Source organism: Aplidium turbinatum, chromosome 7, assembly GCF_918807975.1.
Source record: "Aplidium turbinatum chromosome 7, kaAplTurb1.1, whole genome shotgun sequence".
In the NCBI taxonomy this organism is placed as follows: domain Eukaryota; kingdom Metazoa; phylum Chordata; class Ascidiacea; order Aplousobranchia; family Polyclinidae; genus Aplidium; species Aplidium turbinatum.
Genome location: NC_137478.1, coordinates 15,662,834 through 15,676,296, shown reverse-complemented (window position 1 = coordinate 15,676,296; position 13,463 = coordinate 15,662,834). Strand labels below are relative to the sequence as shown.

General features: G+C 42.0%; 2 protein-coding genes across 2 annotated transcripts; both read right to left on the bottom strand.

Moving 5' to 3' along the window:
* Positions 1-4,083: 4,083 nt before the first annotated feature.
* Positions 4,084-5,559, bottom strand: LOC145773786 (uncharacterized). The gene has a single exon (XM_082584916.1). The coding sequence runs from the start codon at positions 5,557-5,559 to the stop codon at positions 4,084-4,086; it is 1,476 nt and encodes a 491-aa protein (XP_082441042.1).
* A 3,607-nt stretch (positions 5,560-9,166) lies between these two features.
* On the bottom strand, positions 9,167-12,763 carry LOC145773785 (uncharacterized). The gene is made up of 2 exons (XM_082584915.1): positions 10,237-12,763; positions 9,167-9,957 (listed from the first exon to the last, which is right to left on the bottom strand). Exons 1-2 carry the CDS (start codon positions 12,761-12,763, stop codon positions 9,167-9,169), a joined length of 3,318 nt encoding a protein of 1,105 aa, XP_082441041.1.
* Between the last annotated feature and the right edge of the window lie 700 nt (positions 12,764-13,463).

Sequence of the window (13,463 nt, the reverse complement as noted above, 5' to 3'; positions counted from 1 at the left end):
TGGTTTCAATGTAGGTCATGTCAATTTAATAAACTTATTTAAGCAAGAATCAGAAAGATGGACAGACATTTTCCTCGTCCTAAAAACCTTTTAGTTGATCCTACCACCGCTGACGCTCCTACCATTTTCAAGTTCTGGTTTCAGACTGTCACTGACTACATCGCTACACTTGAGGTTCGCCAGGAAGGAACTCCTAATATCAACAAAACTCGAATAATACGTAGCTTCTTGTCCCCAGAGGTATACCTCTATGTCGAGGAAGTTGACGACTATGATGCAATTGTAGATACTCTCAGTAGAACATACGTAAAGAAGAAGAAGAAAAATGTCTACGCCAGGCATTTACTAATCAGCCGAAAGCAAGCCAGTGGAGAAACGGTCTTGGAATACCCTAGAGCGCTAAAAACTTTCTGAAACTACTTTCTAAGGACTTCACTTTTGGGGACGTTTCTGCCCAAACGTATAAAGAGCTGCTTATTCGGGATTCTTTCATAAATTGCTTACAGTCTCTTGTCATCCACCAACGTCTTTTGGAAGAGAATAACATAGACGTTCAACGTGCTTCGGAACTGAGCGACAGTATAGAAAGAGCACAACAACAATGTTGCATCATGGGGAGAGCTGCAGACACTTTGATAGCCTCAACGACAAATTATGCGCAAGAAGGTAACAACATACGTCCAGAGCACAAGGATCACGACGTTTCTGCAGCCACTTCCAAGTCCAAGATACAAACTAGAAAATCATGTTACTTTTGTAACGGACCACTCCATGACCGTTGGTCCTGTCCAGCACACAATCAGAAAAGCTACAACTGTGGAAAGCTAGGGCATTTTTTCAAGGTATGTCGCAGTAAAAGTTCATCAATATCTTGGCTTCTGCTGCAGAAAACCCAGTTGCTAACGCGGATTCTCTTCATTACTCGTCAACGCTTTCCAGGCACAGAGGCCCGTTATATTTTGCTGGAGCTCCTATCTGCCTACATCGCACAGTGGTGGGCGCTTTGGTAAATGGACGTCCAGTTGAAGTCCTTCTGGATTCAGGTGCCTCGGATAACTTCGCTAATATAGTCGCTACCCATTTGTGTTTCCATGCAAAAGAATGTCTTCCGAGTCCGTCATTAATTGTTTAACTAACTTATTTTGCCTGTTTGGTTTCCCTGCTTACATCCACAGCGATCGAGGAACTGCTTTCACTAGCCGATTTTCTACGCGTGGAATAGCTACTAGTTGCTCACCACCTTACCATCCTCAAGGAAATGGACTGTGCGAAAGGACAAATCAAATGGTATGGAAAAAAATAAACCACCTTCTTTTGAAAACGCACCATGTTCTGGAGGACGATTGGGAGAAAGTCCTTCCACAGGCTTTACATTCTATTAGGTCATTGCTATGTGTCGCGACTAATCAAACACCCCACGAGAGGTTATTCTCATTTGCACGACGAGCCATGTATGGCATGGCAATGCCTTCGTGGCTTTTGGACTCCGGTAAAACAGTTTTACTGCGACGCTTTGTGCGTAATAAAAGTGAACCTGCCTGTGATCCAGTAATATTACTCAATGCGAACCCTACTTATGCCCGTGTACGATATCAAAGTGGAAGAGAGGCGACTGTTTCGACTTCGGATTTGGCACCCTCTCCTCAAACTGAGGTTGATGAACTGATGGTTGAAGAACGCTGTTCTACAACGACGGATCTTACCTTAAATGTGCCGGAAGAACCTGAAATCCATAACATACTAAGAAACGATTATAACACGCCGTCAACAGACGCTCCTTCGAATTTAACTACTGACGTTCGCGAAGACAATAGGCTTACTTGTGATATTACAAATTCGATCACATCAACTAATGAAGGGTTTACCGACAAAAGTACACCTATCTTGAGAAGTTCTACTAGAATTCGAAAGTCACCAGAAAGATATGGCTTCTGAGTCAACATCTTGTTTGGTTCTTTTCGAAGTTTATTTGGCGGGGAAGAATGTGGTGTAGCGCGTGTCGTTACGCACCACATCTCTCTTGCCAACAGCGTAGTGTGAGTTTGCCGATTGCCTGGCTTGGGTCCTTTTGTGTTGGTTCATTCTCTAGTTTTCAGTTAACAGTGTAGCAGCAAAGAAATTCACAAAAAAATTAATGCTTTTCAACTCTGGTGCTACAGAAAAATATTAAAAATATCATATAAAAACACACATTACAAATGAAGCAATTAGGAAAAGAATTGGAGTGCAAGAACAACTTAGCAAAACAAAAGATGAAATTCACGGACATATTTTGAGATGATCTGATTGTGTACAGTATATTTGATCGGTAGGACAGCTCTGCAGTGATTTGGCAGAATCCAATATCCGCCATTTTCAAGTTTTCTAGATAAACAACTTTTTGTGTTTATAGCTTTAAAATTACCAAGGTAAAACACTCGAAGTTGATTTTGGAGGGCTGGAACTGACAACCAAACAAAATTTTTAAGAATGAAATTTAAGTCAGGTTTTTGTTTGTTTATTAAAATATGGCGTATATTTGGTTTTGCCAGATGACCAGTTATAAAAAAAGTATTAGGTTTGTATGATAAAACCTAATATATACTCTTGATGTTGACTTTAACCGCCTCATTGGCTTATTTAATGTTATTTTTTTGTATGATAAAGCCTCATATAAGCTAAATGTTGGCTTTGACCACATTATGTTAGCTTTGTAAGCCTAAATCAAACCTAAAGTACCGGTAAGCCTATGGATTTCTTCAGAACTGTGTATCATTTCGTCACTGTAATCTGTAGATAAGCTGATGTCACAGAAGCCTTCTAGGTTAAAGCCTATCGCCGCTTTAAAATCGGTTGCTGGTAGCCTACTTAATAATAATAACCCTGCCTTTATTTAAGGCTACCGTACCACATTGGCTACACAGCATCTGGTACGGTTGATTAACCTTTTGCGGTCCAAGTACATCTCTGGGATGTGTATCGCCAGAGAGCTATGTCTCTGACGTCACGTTCCACGTCATTAGAATTGTTCTATCTAGAAGATTCTGGCCTTTGAGCACATACCGCGAACTACCTTGCACGTCTCGAAAATTCAATTCAGTAATCTCCCTTTTGTAAGGCGCTATGCCGACTTCCAACCATGGTTCATCGTTATGTAGATTTGCAGTCGTGTTGCGTTGTATGATCGTATGTAAAACTCGCTATTCCAAACTAGAACCTTTCTTAAAGAAGCTTAAATCATGATTTAAATCAGTACAAAAATTCAAGATATCAGAATCAGGATATCAGTACCGACGGTTCAGGGTGGAAACGACTTGTGAAGCTCCCATGTGACCTTCTTCCACATGAACCATCATGATGAGTAAATCGGTTACCGGGTGACGATTTGGCAGAATGATCGAGTGCTTGGCCTCCGATGGGAGAGATGCCTTTTGTAGACGGCCACCCACTCGTAACAAGCCATCAACTAGGTAAGGATTCAGCGCTTGGACACATTTAAGCATCGGATTCTTGGACAACTGCTGCTCGGTAAAAAGGTTCACATCTTCCTTAAAGTCTTTGTGGTTGATGAGCGTCGACATTACTTCGGGAAACACTTGCCACTGTACCGCTTTGATGATGGAAAAACAGGCATCATCCATGTCTTCACGAGTCAACAGCCCATTCGGAATCGACTCTTTCCGCACGCGGCGTTTCAAAATCCGCCAAAAACGAAATAGCCACGCTACGGTGCGCTGCAAATCATAAAAGTTCGAAAAACGGCGAAACAAATGTTGCAACGGGTCTTCTGCGACGGTTGCTAAGTGGGTGTTGCAAAGTTTGACAGTCTTTCACTTTAGGGTCGTCTTTAGGCAAACATCGTAAGAAATCGGGTTGCTTAGGCCAATTAGTCTCGTGCTCACAGAGAAAGTCTAGATCATGTAGGCTTAGGCCAATTAGTCTTGTGCTCACAGAGAAAGTCTGGACCATGTAGCCACAACTTGGCCGCATCGATTTGTTCAGGCCACACACCTCGAAAACTGAGGTCGGCCGGATTTAAAGACGTGGGAACAAAACGCCACTGCTCAGTAGACGACAAACAATGAATGACATGCAAACGATTGGCTACAAAAGTGTGAATCTAGATGATCTGTTGTGGATATAACGCAAAACGACGGTAGCATCAGTCCACAACAAAGATCTCGAAATTTCCCACTCCAATTCGCGTGCCACAAACGCGCTCATTTTGACTGCTGTTACAGCAGTTACAAGTTCTAGTCTTGATATACTAATGGGTTTTAAAGGAACTACTCGTGATTTCCCCATAGCAAAATTACAAGTGACACAATTATCCGAGTAACGAATCAAAACATAACAGCATGCACCATATCCACTCGGTGAGGCGTCAGAAAATGTATGAAGTTCAATCGAGGAAACGATTTTATCAGAAAGAGATAAGCTCCTCGAGAGTGACACGCTTTCAAGTTTGGGAAGATCACTAAGCCATTTATTCCAGTGGTCCCCTAACCCTGGGACCGATAGAAGATCTGCGTCCCAACCCAACTCCTGACGACAGGCTTCCTGGAGCAACCTGCGTGCAGGTAAAACGAACGGGCACAGAACGCCAATAGGGTCGAAGACCTGGCTTACCATCGAAAGCAGACCTCGTCGAGTGAATCCCTTTTCTGTGACATTAACCTTTACCCTCAGACGATCAGTAGCGGCATCCCAATAGACTCCCAATGTCTTCTGAACCGGAAGGCTGCAATGACTGGTGTCGACGGCTGACGCTACATCTTCCTGTGGAATAGAGCCTAAAACACTGGTGTCATTAGACAAAAATTTAGTTAAGTGAAACCCGCCGCTCTTGAGAAGTTGCTGTAGCTCTCTCAGCAAGTTTACAGCTTCATCTGGGTTGGCGCATGATTTGCACAAATCATCCACGTAAAAGTTCCTAGCAACTGTCCTGACAGTTTCCTCACCCACACCCGTCAAGTTTTCTTCTGCCGTTTTCCTCAAAGCAAAGGTGGCACATGTTGGGGAGGACTTGGCATCAAAGACATGAGTTCGCATGCGATAATCCATCAGGGGCTTATCGAGATCTCCATTGGGGTACCAAACAAACCGGAAAACATCTTGATCCTTTTCAGCCACTAACACTTGCAAAAACATAGCTTTAATGTCACCGACTACAGCGACTGGGTGTTGTCTGAACCTCAACAACACACCAACCAGGTTGTTTGTTAAGTCAGGGCCATTGAGCAATTCATCGTTCAGGGCAACACCTTGCGACCTTGCACTACAGTCAAAAACGACCCTGAACTTCGTTTGAGCAGCAGTGCAATGGTAAGGCACATAGTTGGTCTTACCAGGTGGGGAATGCGCTCCATCAGGGAGAGGAACAGCATGCCCATTATCTAAGTAGTCATTCATTTTTTCAGTGTACTTTTCAAGCAATTGTGGGTCAGCTTTGAGGCGTTTCTTCATGTTCTCTAAACGCCGCACTGCCATTGGGCGATTGTATGGCAGGTTAGGACCGTCGTTCTTCCAGAGCAACCCAATTGAATAGTGACCGTTTAACATTTCAGAGGTTTGCTCCATGATATCCACAGTAGTGCAGTCGTGGGAGGTTTTTTGTGGGAAAAAACTTTTATCAAGCTGATACTTTTCTCAGACCTTCCCCATACTATGCAAATTGCTCAGAAAAAAATCCCCATCAATGGGATGATGGAAAACTCCCTTTTGGGCCCTTTTTCCAAATGACGTCATAATCCCTTTATGAAAATTTCAAGTTTTTCAAAATAGGACATATTATACATCATTTTTTAGCTTTTTTCAAGGGGAATAACTTTTTCTATTAACCAGAACTCTGAAAATGTACAGAAAAATAGTTATTACCGATTAAGCAAAAGGATAAATCTATGAATTTCAGGCAAATTTGAAATTATTCGTCACTGTTGGACTTATTCTTCTACATTTGTTAACAAGAATTAAACAAAGTAAGCGAAACAAAAATTGAAGCTATAATCATCATCAAAAACGACAAAGATGTTGCTTTCCTCCTCGTCTTGTCCTGTTTCATCTTTATTGCAAGAGAATTCCTTTTCGGTACCAACATCGACGTTATGCAAAAGTGAAAAAAAACCTTCATTCTTAAGTTTTTCGTCTAGTCTCTGGAATATGTCGTTCATACAAATTATTACTTAGATACGAAAAAGATGTGAAACTATCTTTGTATTTCAAGCATACTTAGGCTACTATACTATTACATTCAACACCATGACTCTAGATATTGCGGATAATTGCAGAATTCTCTTTTCATCTATGGTTGTAGGCCTACGATCAACTCCTAACCGAGCAGCACACAGTAAAGAGGACAACAAAAAGCTGCACCTGAATTTGGAAAGATCTTGCGATCGAGCAAGCTCGTATGCGCTCAATTAAGTCGCGTGGAGGATTGACGGAAGGAAAAGTATGACAGAAAGTGTTCGACATCTTTGGGTTTTTAGTGTGAGTCACTCGGCAAGTATTCATGAAGCAATGACGCAACTAAATAAGGCTCAGTTTCTATGAAGTAGGCTAACCAGCATGAAGAGTTGGGTGCTTCAAGAAAAAAGAGGGATTACGAAGACTGTAAAAGTTTCTGTTCTGGTTAACAACAAAAAAAACATTCTTGGTACCAGATGTAAACCTATCTTCTCTTTCAAACGGTCTCGTGTCCATAGCTGGAAAAGATGACGTCAATTGTGAACAAGCGGGGCAAATTGGTCAAAATATCCAAAAAGGTTTAGATAGGGTAGCAATTACTATTGCATCAATCAATTTATCAAACCATTAGAATCCTTAATGGAAGTAAACAAAACAAAAAGTAGTGCAAGTGGTATTGGTTCGAAAGTCATGGTCAATAGGATGTTTGCTGTTGCTGAAAGCGAGGAAAGCCTTGAGCAATTTTTAGAATTCGAGTTGACTTCAGAGCCAATGTCGATGTTCAAGGAAGGCATGATGAGAAAGCCTGACAAACCCTCTTTTTGAAAAATTCTTTTGCCTGGTTCTTCGTCGCATGCCTTGGAGGAAATCAACAAGCAACTTCTATTATCGACGGTGGTGCATTAGGCCTACTACATAAAGTTTGCTGGAAAAAAGGAATGAAGTTTTCGGAAGTTTGAAGTTCGTATGTGAAATTGGTTACAAGAGTAGGTGCTCACTGCCTGCCTACAATCCCTCCTCGGTCTGCCTCAATCATAATTGCAATGGTTTCTTGATTTATTTATTGAGTTAGTGAGTTGGGATAAAAACCTGATTTTGTATAAACTTACAATGGCTTTAACAACGATAACTTAAATCCGTGGTACACATTCATTTCTCTAGCTTGCTTTTTTCGATAATGAAATGAAAACCAACACAATGGCAAAAAGTCTCCAGAAACCACGCTCCCGGCACGCGGCAAAGGCGACAATCAGAGATTAAACGTATTGGTCATCAGGCGGGCCACGTCACATAGAACAGTGAAAGAACGCAAATTTAACGTTGCTTAATTCAGCCAGCCAAGTTACAAATTTCATTACAATTATAATCAAAAGGGCAATTGACCCGCCGGAACATTGCGGCCCCTAATTATGGCACATAATTAAAAACAAAGTTAAAGTAGAAGGGTCGATTCCCGACATGCAATACACAGAAAGTATGTACATCAAAGCTACACAGAAACGGTGACTATCCTTTATAGGAGTGCAAGGCACTGGGATACCCTGACCACAATGGCCAGGCAAATACTATTAATATCTACGTTAGTTTCATGAGACACACACAGTAGCAAACAAATCAAAGGCACTACACAGTAACTAACTATGCTACTTATGATGACGCAAATCACTGAGATCGCTGGCGAATACTTACACGATTAGTATTTACATCATTTTCATGAAACACACAATAGCAAACAAATCAAATGCACTACACAGTAACTAACTAGCTACTTATAACGAGGCCGATGACTGAGATCCCTGTAGAGCATACGTTACTAAGACATGTTGTTGAGTTACGCATATTGGAGCCCTGCGGATGACGGCATCCAGGCCGGATAGCGACTGTCAAAACAGCGACTGTCATAATGGCGACTTCATAATAGCGACGTAATGAAGTGAGCGACATTCCAAACAGCGATTGTATAAATGCCGACTGCATTAAAACAGCGACTGTTATGATTAGGGCCATTTTTATATGACCTTAAAAAATCAATAATATGACTTTATTTTTTGGAAAATATGACTTTATATGACATTATGTGAAAATCGTTTATTTTTACATACGAACAACGTCACTCACGGAACTAAAGAGTAAAACATACGCAACATAACAGTAATACACATCCATTTTTATTTTAAACCACTGTTGTAGTACAGTTTCATGTAGTGTGGAATGTTAGAGTCTTTGAAGTTACGATTTGGACGTAATAATGACTTTAGTAAGGAAAATGAGCGCTCCACAGACGCTGATGTGGGTTGACACTTCTGCAGTTTTGCATAAAGCGCTGGTGAAATGTCTTGTCTTTGTAACTCCATAATTTGTTTCACATCGTTTTTGTCCAATCGCTTTTTAATGTAATTTTTGAGCTCAAGCGGATCTTTTCCGAAATCAAGGGCATTTATATCAGCATGGGCCTCTTTGATGGTGTACGTACAACTTTCCATTTTGAGTATTAAGTTGACCTCAATGTGTGACCTCATAAAATATAGGTCTGTGACTGTAAGTGTTATGTAGGCTAATCCTACAGTTTGCCTTCGTTCCATCAGAAATTGCCTTACTTTCTTAGTGCTTAATTGCTTCACCGCTTAAATTGGTATTTTTTATTTAAAGTATACAACGGTATGACTTTATAACTCAAAAATATGACTATATAACTTAAAAAGCTGATTTATGACCTAACCAGGAAAAATATGACTTTATATGACTTCATAACTTTCTTAATATACCTCATAGGGATGCGGTTTTTGCGTTAAAATTGATTTCACGACTTACTGATGCATAGAAAAAAATATGACTTTAATGACTTTAAATGGCCCTAGTTATGATAGCGACTTAAGTCGCTATCATAACAGTCGCTGTTTTAATGCAGTCGGCATTATACAATCGCTGTTTGGAATGTCGCTCACTTCATTACGTCGCTATTATGAAGTCGCCATTATGACAGTCGCTGTTTTGACAGTCGCTATCCGGCCTGGATGCCTGGACCAAAATAATCTATGCCACTGTTGAAGAAGGGTTTGTTATAGGCCGTGGTTCGTGGTAATGGTAGATCCGACATAAGCTGCCTGATAGGCTTTGCTTTCTCTAAGGCACATGGAGCGCAGTCATGCAAATAATGTTTCACCGAGGAATTACCATTTGCAATCCAAAAACGTTGACGAGTAGATAACAGTGTCTGTTGCGCACCACAGTGATAGCTATCACAATGAGCGTCAAGGACAACTAGCCGTGTCAATGCGTGCCTCGAAGGCAAAATAAGAGGATGCTTCGCATCGACAGTTATTTCGGGAGACTTACTCAAACGACCTTCAATACGAAGTCTCCCCCGTGTGTCCAAATCTCTATACACTACTTTTTGTACGTAGGAAACAACCCTATTTAAAGCGTCCTCTAGATAAGATGCATTTAACTTTGGTTTTACATACCCATGTTTCTTGCATTTGGATACAATGAACTCCGTGAAAGCTACAAGATAGGCGGCTCTCTTATTCAACACGTACAAAGTAGGTGCGGTTTCGATCATCTTGCTAATGGAGCCAGTTGCATTTTCTCTTACCGTCATCTCCGGCGACAGTTCCATTTTACGAATAGCAGCATCTGCTCCATTCACCGTTGGGACCTCGCCTTCATGCATGAGAAAAGATGGACCGCTCAACCACATCTCTCTGGAACCTGTTTTGGTGATGGCGTTCGGTCTGGTTCCCACGTCTGCCGAGTTGAGATGTGTCGGGCAGTAATGCCATTCGCTCACCTCTGACAAGAGTAAAATACGATTTAACCTACGAGTAACAAACTTGCATAATCGTAAATCAGGGTTTCTGATCCACTGAAGGACAGTATTCGAGTCACACCAGAAATGTTTTCTAAGATCAGGCAGGTGTAGTGCATTAGCTGCCTGGTTTAACAGCTCCGTAGTATTAAGCGCGGCTACAAGCTCCTTTCTGGCAATCGGCCATGCACTTTGATGCTTGAGGACAACCCTAATTTTGCCAAAAACAAAGGATACACAAGGGACTCCGTTACACAGCCTACGTATATACACAACGGAGGAAAAGGAGTGATTGGAGGCATCACTGAATCCATGTAACTGATATACGATATCATCATCTGCGCAACACGGCTCGGTGTTTACAAAATACCATCTAGGTATGGAAAATTGTTTTAGCAAATCTAAAGAATGAAGCCACGACTTCCATTCTTTCATGTAGCTTTGTGGCACTTCGGTGTCCCAATCAAGACCTTCGATAGCTAAACGCTGCAGAATTAACCTAGCTTTTAGGAAGAATGAAGCGCCGAACCCTAGTGGATCGAAGTTTTGGCCAAGTTGGCTTAACATTGAGCGACGTGTGTACTTCTCTAAGGGTCGGAGAGAGCACTTAATGAAGAATGAATCTGACTCGGTTTGCCACACACAACCTAAAGTTTTTGCTACTGGTAAGTCTGTGTCGTCTTTTTTGAGGTCGATATCGCGAAAGGAAGAAGCTAACATCTCCTTTTTGAAGTTGTACAAAACATCCAACGCCCCTTTGTTGGCACTCCATTTCACCAAACTAAAGCCTCGGCTATCGAACAAGTCAATGGCTTCTTTAGCAATCTCACTGACCTCATCAAGGCTATTTCCAGAGAATATCAGATCGTCCATATACATATTTTTTCGATTGGTTCTCAGGGTCAGGTCACTGGCTCCCGTGGGGTTTTGTTCAATCATTTTTTGAATGGCTAAGCATGCGACGTATGGACTGCTTTTAATTCCCCACGGGCGTACACAAAATCTAAACGGAATTACTTTGCCCTTTTCAATATCATTATTCTCAAACCATAGCAAACGGAACAAGTCGCGTTGTTCCATTGGTAATTGAATCTGGAAGAAGCACTTGGTTAAGTCCGCCATTAGGCCAAACTTTCCCAATCTAAAGCGAGCCAGAACTTGTGTTAAAGGGTTTAATATGTCTGGGCCCGACAAAATCACATCATTAACACACCTACCCTTAAACTCAGATTTGCCGTCATATACCACTCGCTTTTTTGCTTGAGATGTCACAAAATATGGTAGGTACCACACACATGCCGATGAGTCGTCGTCTTTTACCGGCTCAATGTACTCACTGGACTGCATTTCAGTCATCGTGTCTACTAAGAATATTCGAACATCAGATTGCTTTAAAGCCTTTCGTCGTAAGCTCAGAACACGGTCAAGAGCCAAAGAGTAGTTATCCGGTAATTCAAAGTCGGTTTTTAACGGTACGGGCATTTCAAATCTCCCATCTTCAACTTTCATTTGCGTCTCAACAAATTTTTGTGCTATGACATCATTACGGGACAGTTCTATCGTTTCATCTGTTAGGGTTAAATCCTTTATAACATGTTTTAAGCGACTGATTTCAATCTCCTGCGCATCAAAACTGTCAAGACTAAGTGACTCCTCAGCGACGTTACCATTAATGGCAACACGACGTACTTTAGAATCACCCAAGATCATAGAACCTCGACCTCCACTAGCCAGCCAGCCCAGTGGGGTTAAAATAGCATGGGGCTCTTCCCGAGTCATGCCAACACGTTCTTCTAATACTCGCATCAAGTAAGCATGGTCATTCCCGATTAGAATATCGACCGACATTTTGTTAGGTAACGAAATCAATTCAACATTATCGAAATGTGAAAACCTATTTAAGTCTTGATGCTGCGGCAATGTTTCGACATGGTCACTCCAAGGTGCATTTACCACTGCTTCCACATCACCATACAGTTCGTCAGTAACTAAGGATTGGATATTAAATTTAACCAGATCAGAGTGTATTTCTTGTTTGCCTGCTAGAGTGTCCATGCGGAAAGAGACATTATCCGCGGATTTTAGATACAATTCTTTAACCAATCGGCTTGAAACAAATGTGAGCTGCGAGCCTGGGTCGTGTTGACAGTAAACCAGAGTGGTCTCTCCATTAGATGGGTTTATGACTCGCACAGCCGTGACACGATTAAACACTGCCCTCTTATGAGCGATGCTTACACTACGATTAGTGACGGCAGGTGCCGTTCTAAGACCATTGCCATTGCCCGATGTTCCTTGAGGATTCACATAGGCGTCGTGCAGTAGATAATAGTGCTTAAATCGGAAATCTTCGCCGCAGCGCCTACAATTACATGGTTGGGTGCAGTTTTTTGCTTGGTGTCCCAGACGTAGGCAGTTTAGACAACGACCAGTCGTGGCGATAACATCCCGGCGTCGCGACGGCGTCAAGTTTAGGAACTCGGGACAATTGGGTAGTCTGTGACGCTCTTGCTTATTCCTACTCTCACAATAGATATAAAGTATGTCCTTCCTCGTACCCTCAAAAGAGCGGCTACCAAACGTTTCTTCTCGGCTCCCAGAACTAGAGCCAGACCCGCGACTGCTACCTTGGGTGACATTTCTGACGGGCTGTGCTGAGGTTTGACGAATACGCATAATGTGATTATCACTCGCCGACCGTTTTGTATCTTTTTTAGCAACGACTTCCTCCATTAAGCGTATGGCGAAGTCCGTAGAGCGACACGTCTCTTCGCAATTTACGAAATCCATTAGGCTTTGGAAGCTTGGTTCTTCGGTGCTACCATATTGCTCTTTCAGATAATACAAAAGTCTTTCTTCGCATATCCAGGTAATCGACCTGCCAAGTCTAGTACAAAACGTCCTTCTAGCTGATGACGCTGGTTATACGCTCTAGCGAAGAGGGTACACTGAGCCAGCTCGTCTTTGAATTCCTTTATTGAGGATGATGACATCCCAGATAATTTATTGCCATGCTGTATCCGCCGAATCTCCGGCTCCGCGAGAAATCCGCCTCTAACGCCAAAGCGCTGCGACAAGCGATCCAGCGACATATCGATCCTTTCCTTTTCGCTCCAACCAGAAGTATCCGATGCTAAGTTAGAAATGGTTTGCGCGGCGCTACGTACGCAGGCTGCCTGTAGCAAAGTTAGCCGATTTCCCTCAAATGGGCAACTCTCCATTAGTGATTCGATACGGTTTTTAAAAAATATAAATGGCATGTTGTTGCCGTCATAGTTGATCAATGCGGCCCTGTCATAGAAAGTACGATAATTATGATATTTATAGAACCAGTTTTGTTGATCCTCAGCACCTCTGTTTGCATTAAGTCCTGGCGGGGATGTCATAACATGTCTAGTTTCACGGCCATCATCTTTAACTAGTGGTGAATTATATCTCTCACCTTTAAGATCTTTCCTTACAGTTAAGGGGCATGTTTGTGACGGTTTCA

Excerpts from the sequence above, each read along its gene's own strand:
- LOC145773785 (XM_082584915.1), bottom strand. The coding sequence starts at position 12,763 with ATGGATTTCGTAAATTGCGAAGAGACGTGTCGCTCTACGGACTTCGCC. Across the intron at positions 9,958-10,236 it reads TTCCTCCGTTGTGTATATAC|AGGTGAGCGAATGGCATTAC; the intron begins GTAGGCTGTGTA and ends TACTCTTGTCAG.
- LOC145773786 (XM_082584916.1), bottom strand. The coding sequence starts at position 5,559 with ATGGAGCAAACCTCTGAAATGTTAAACGGTCACTATTCAATTGGGTTG.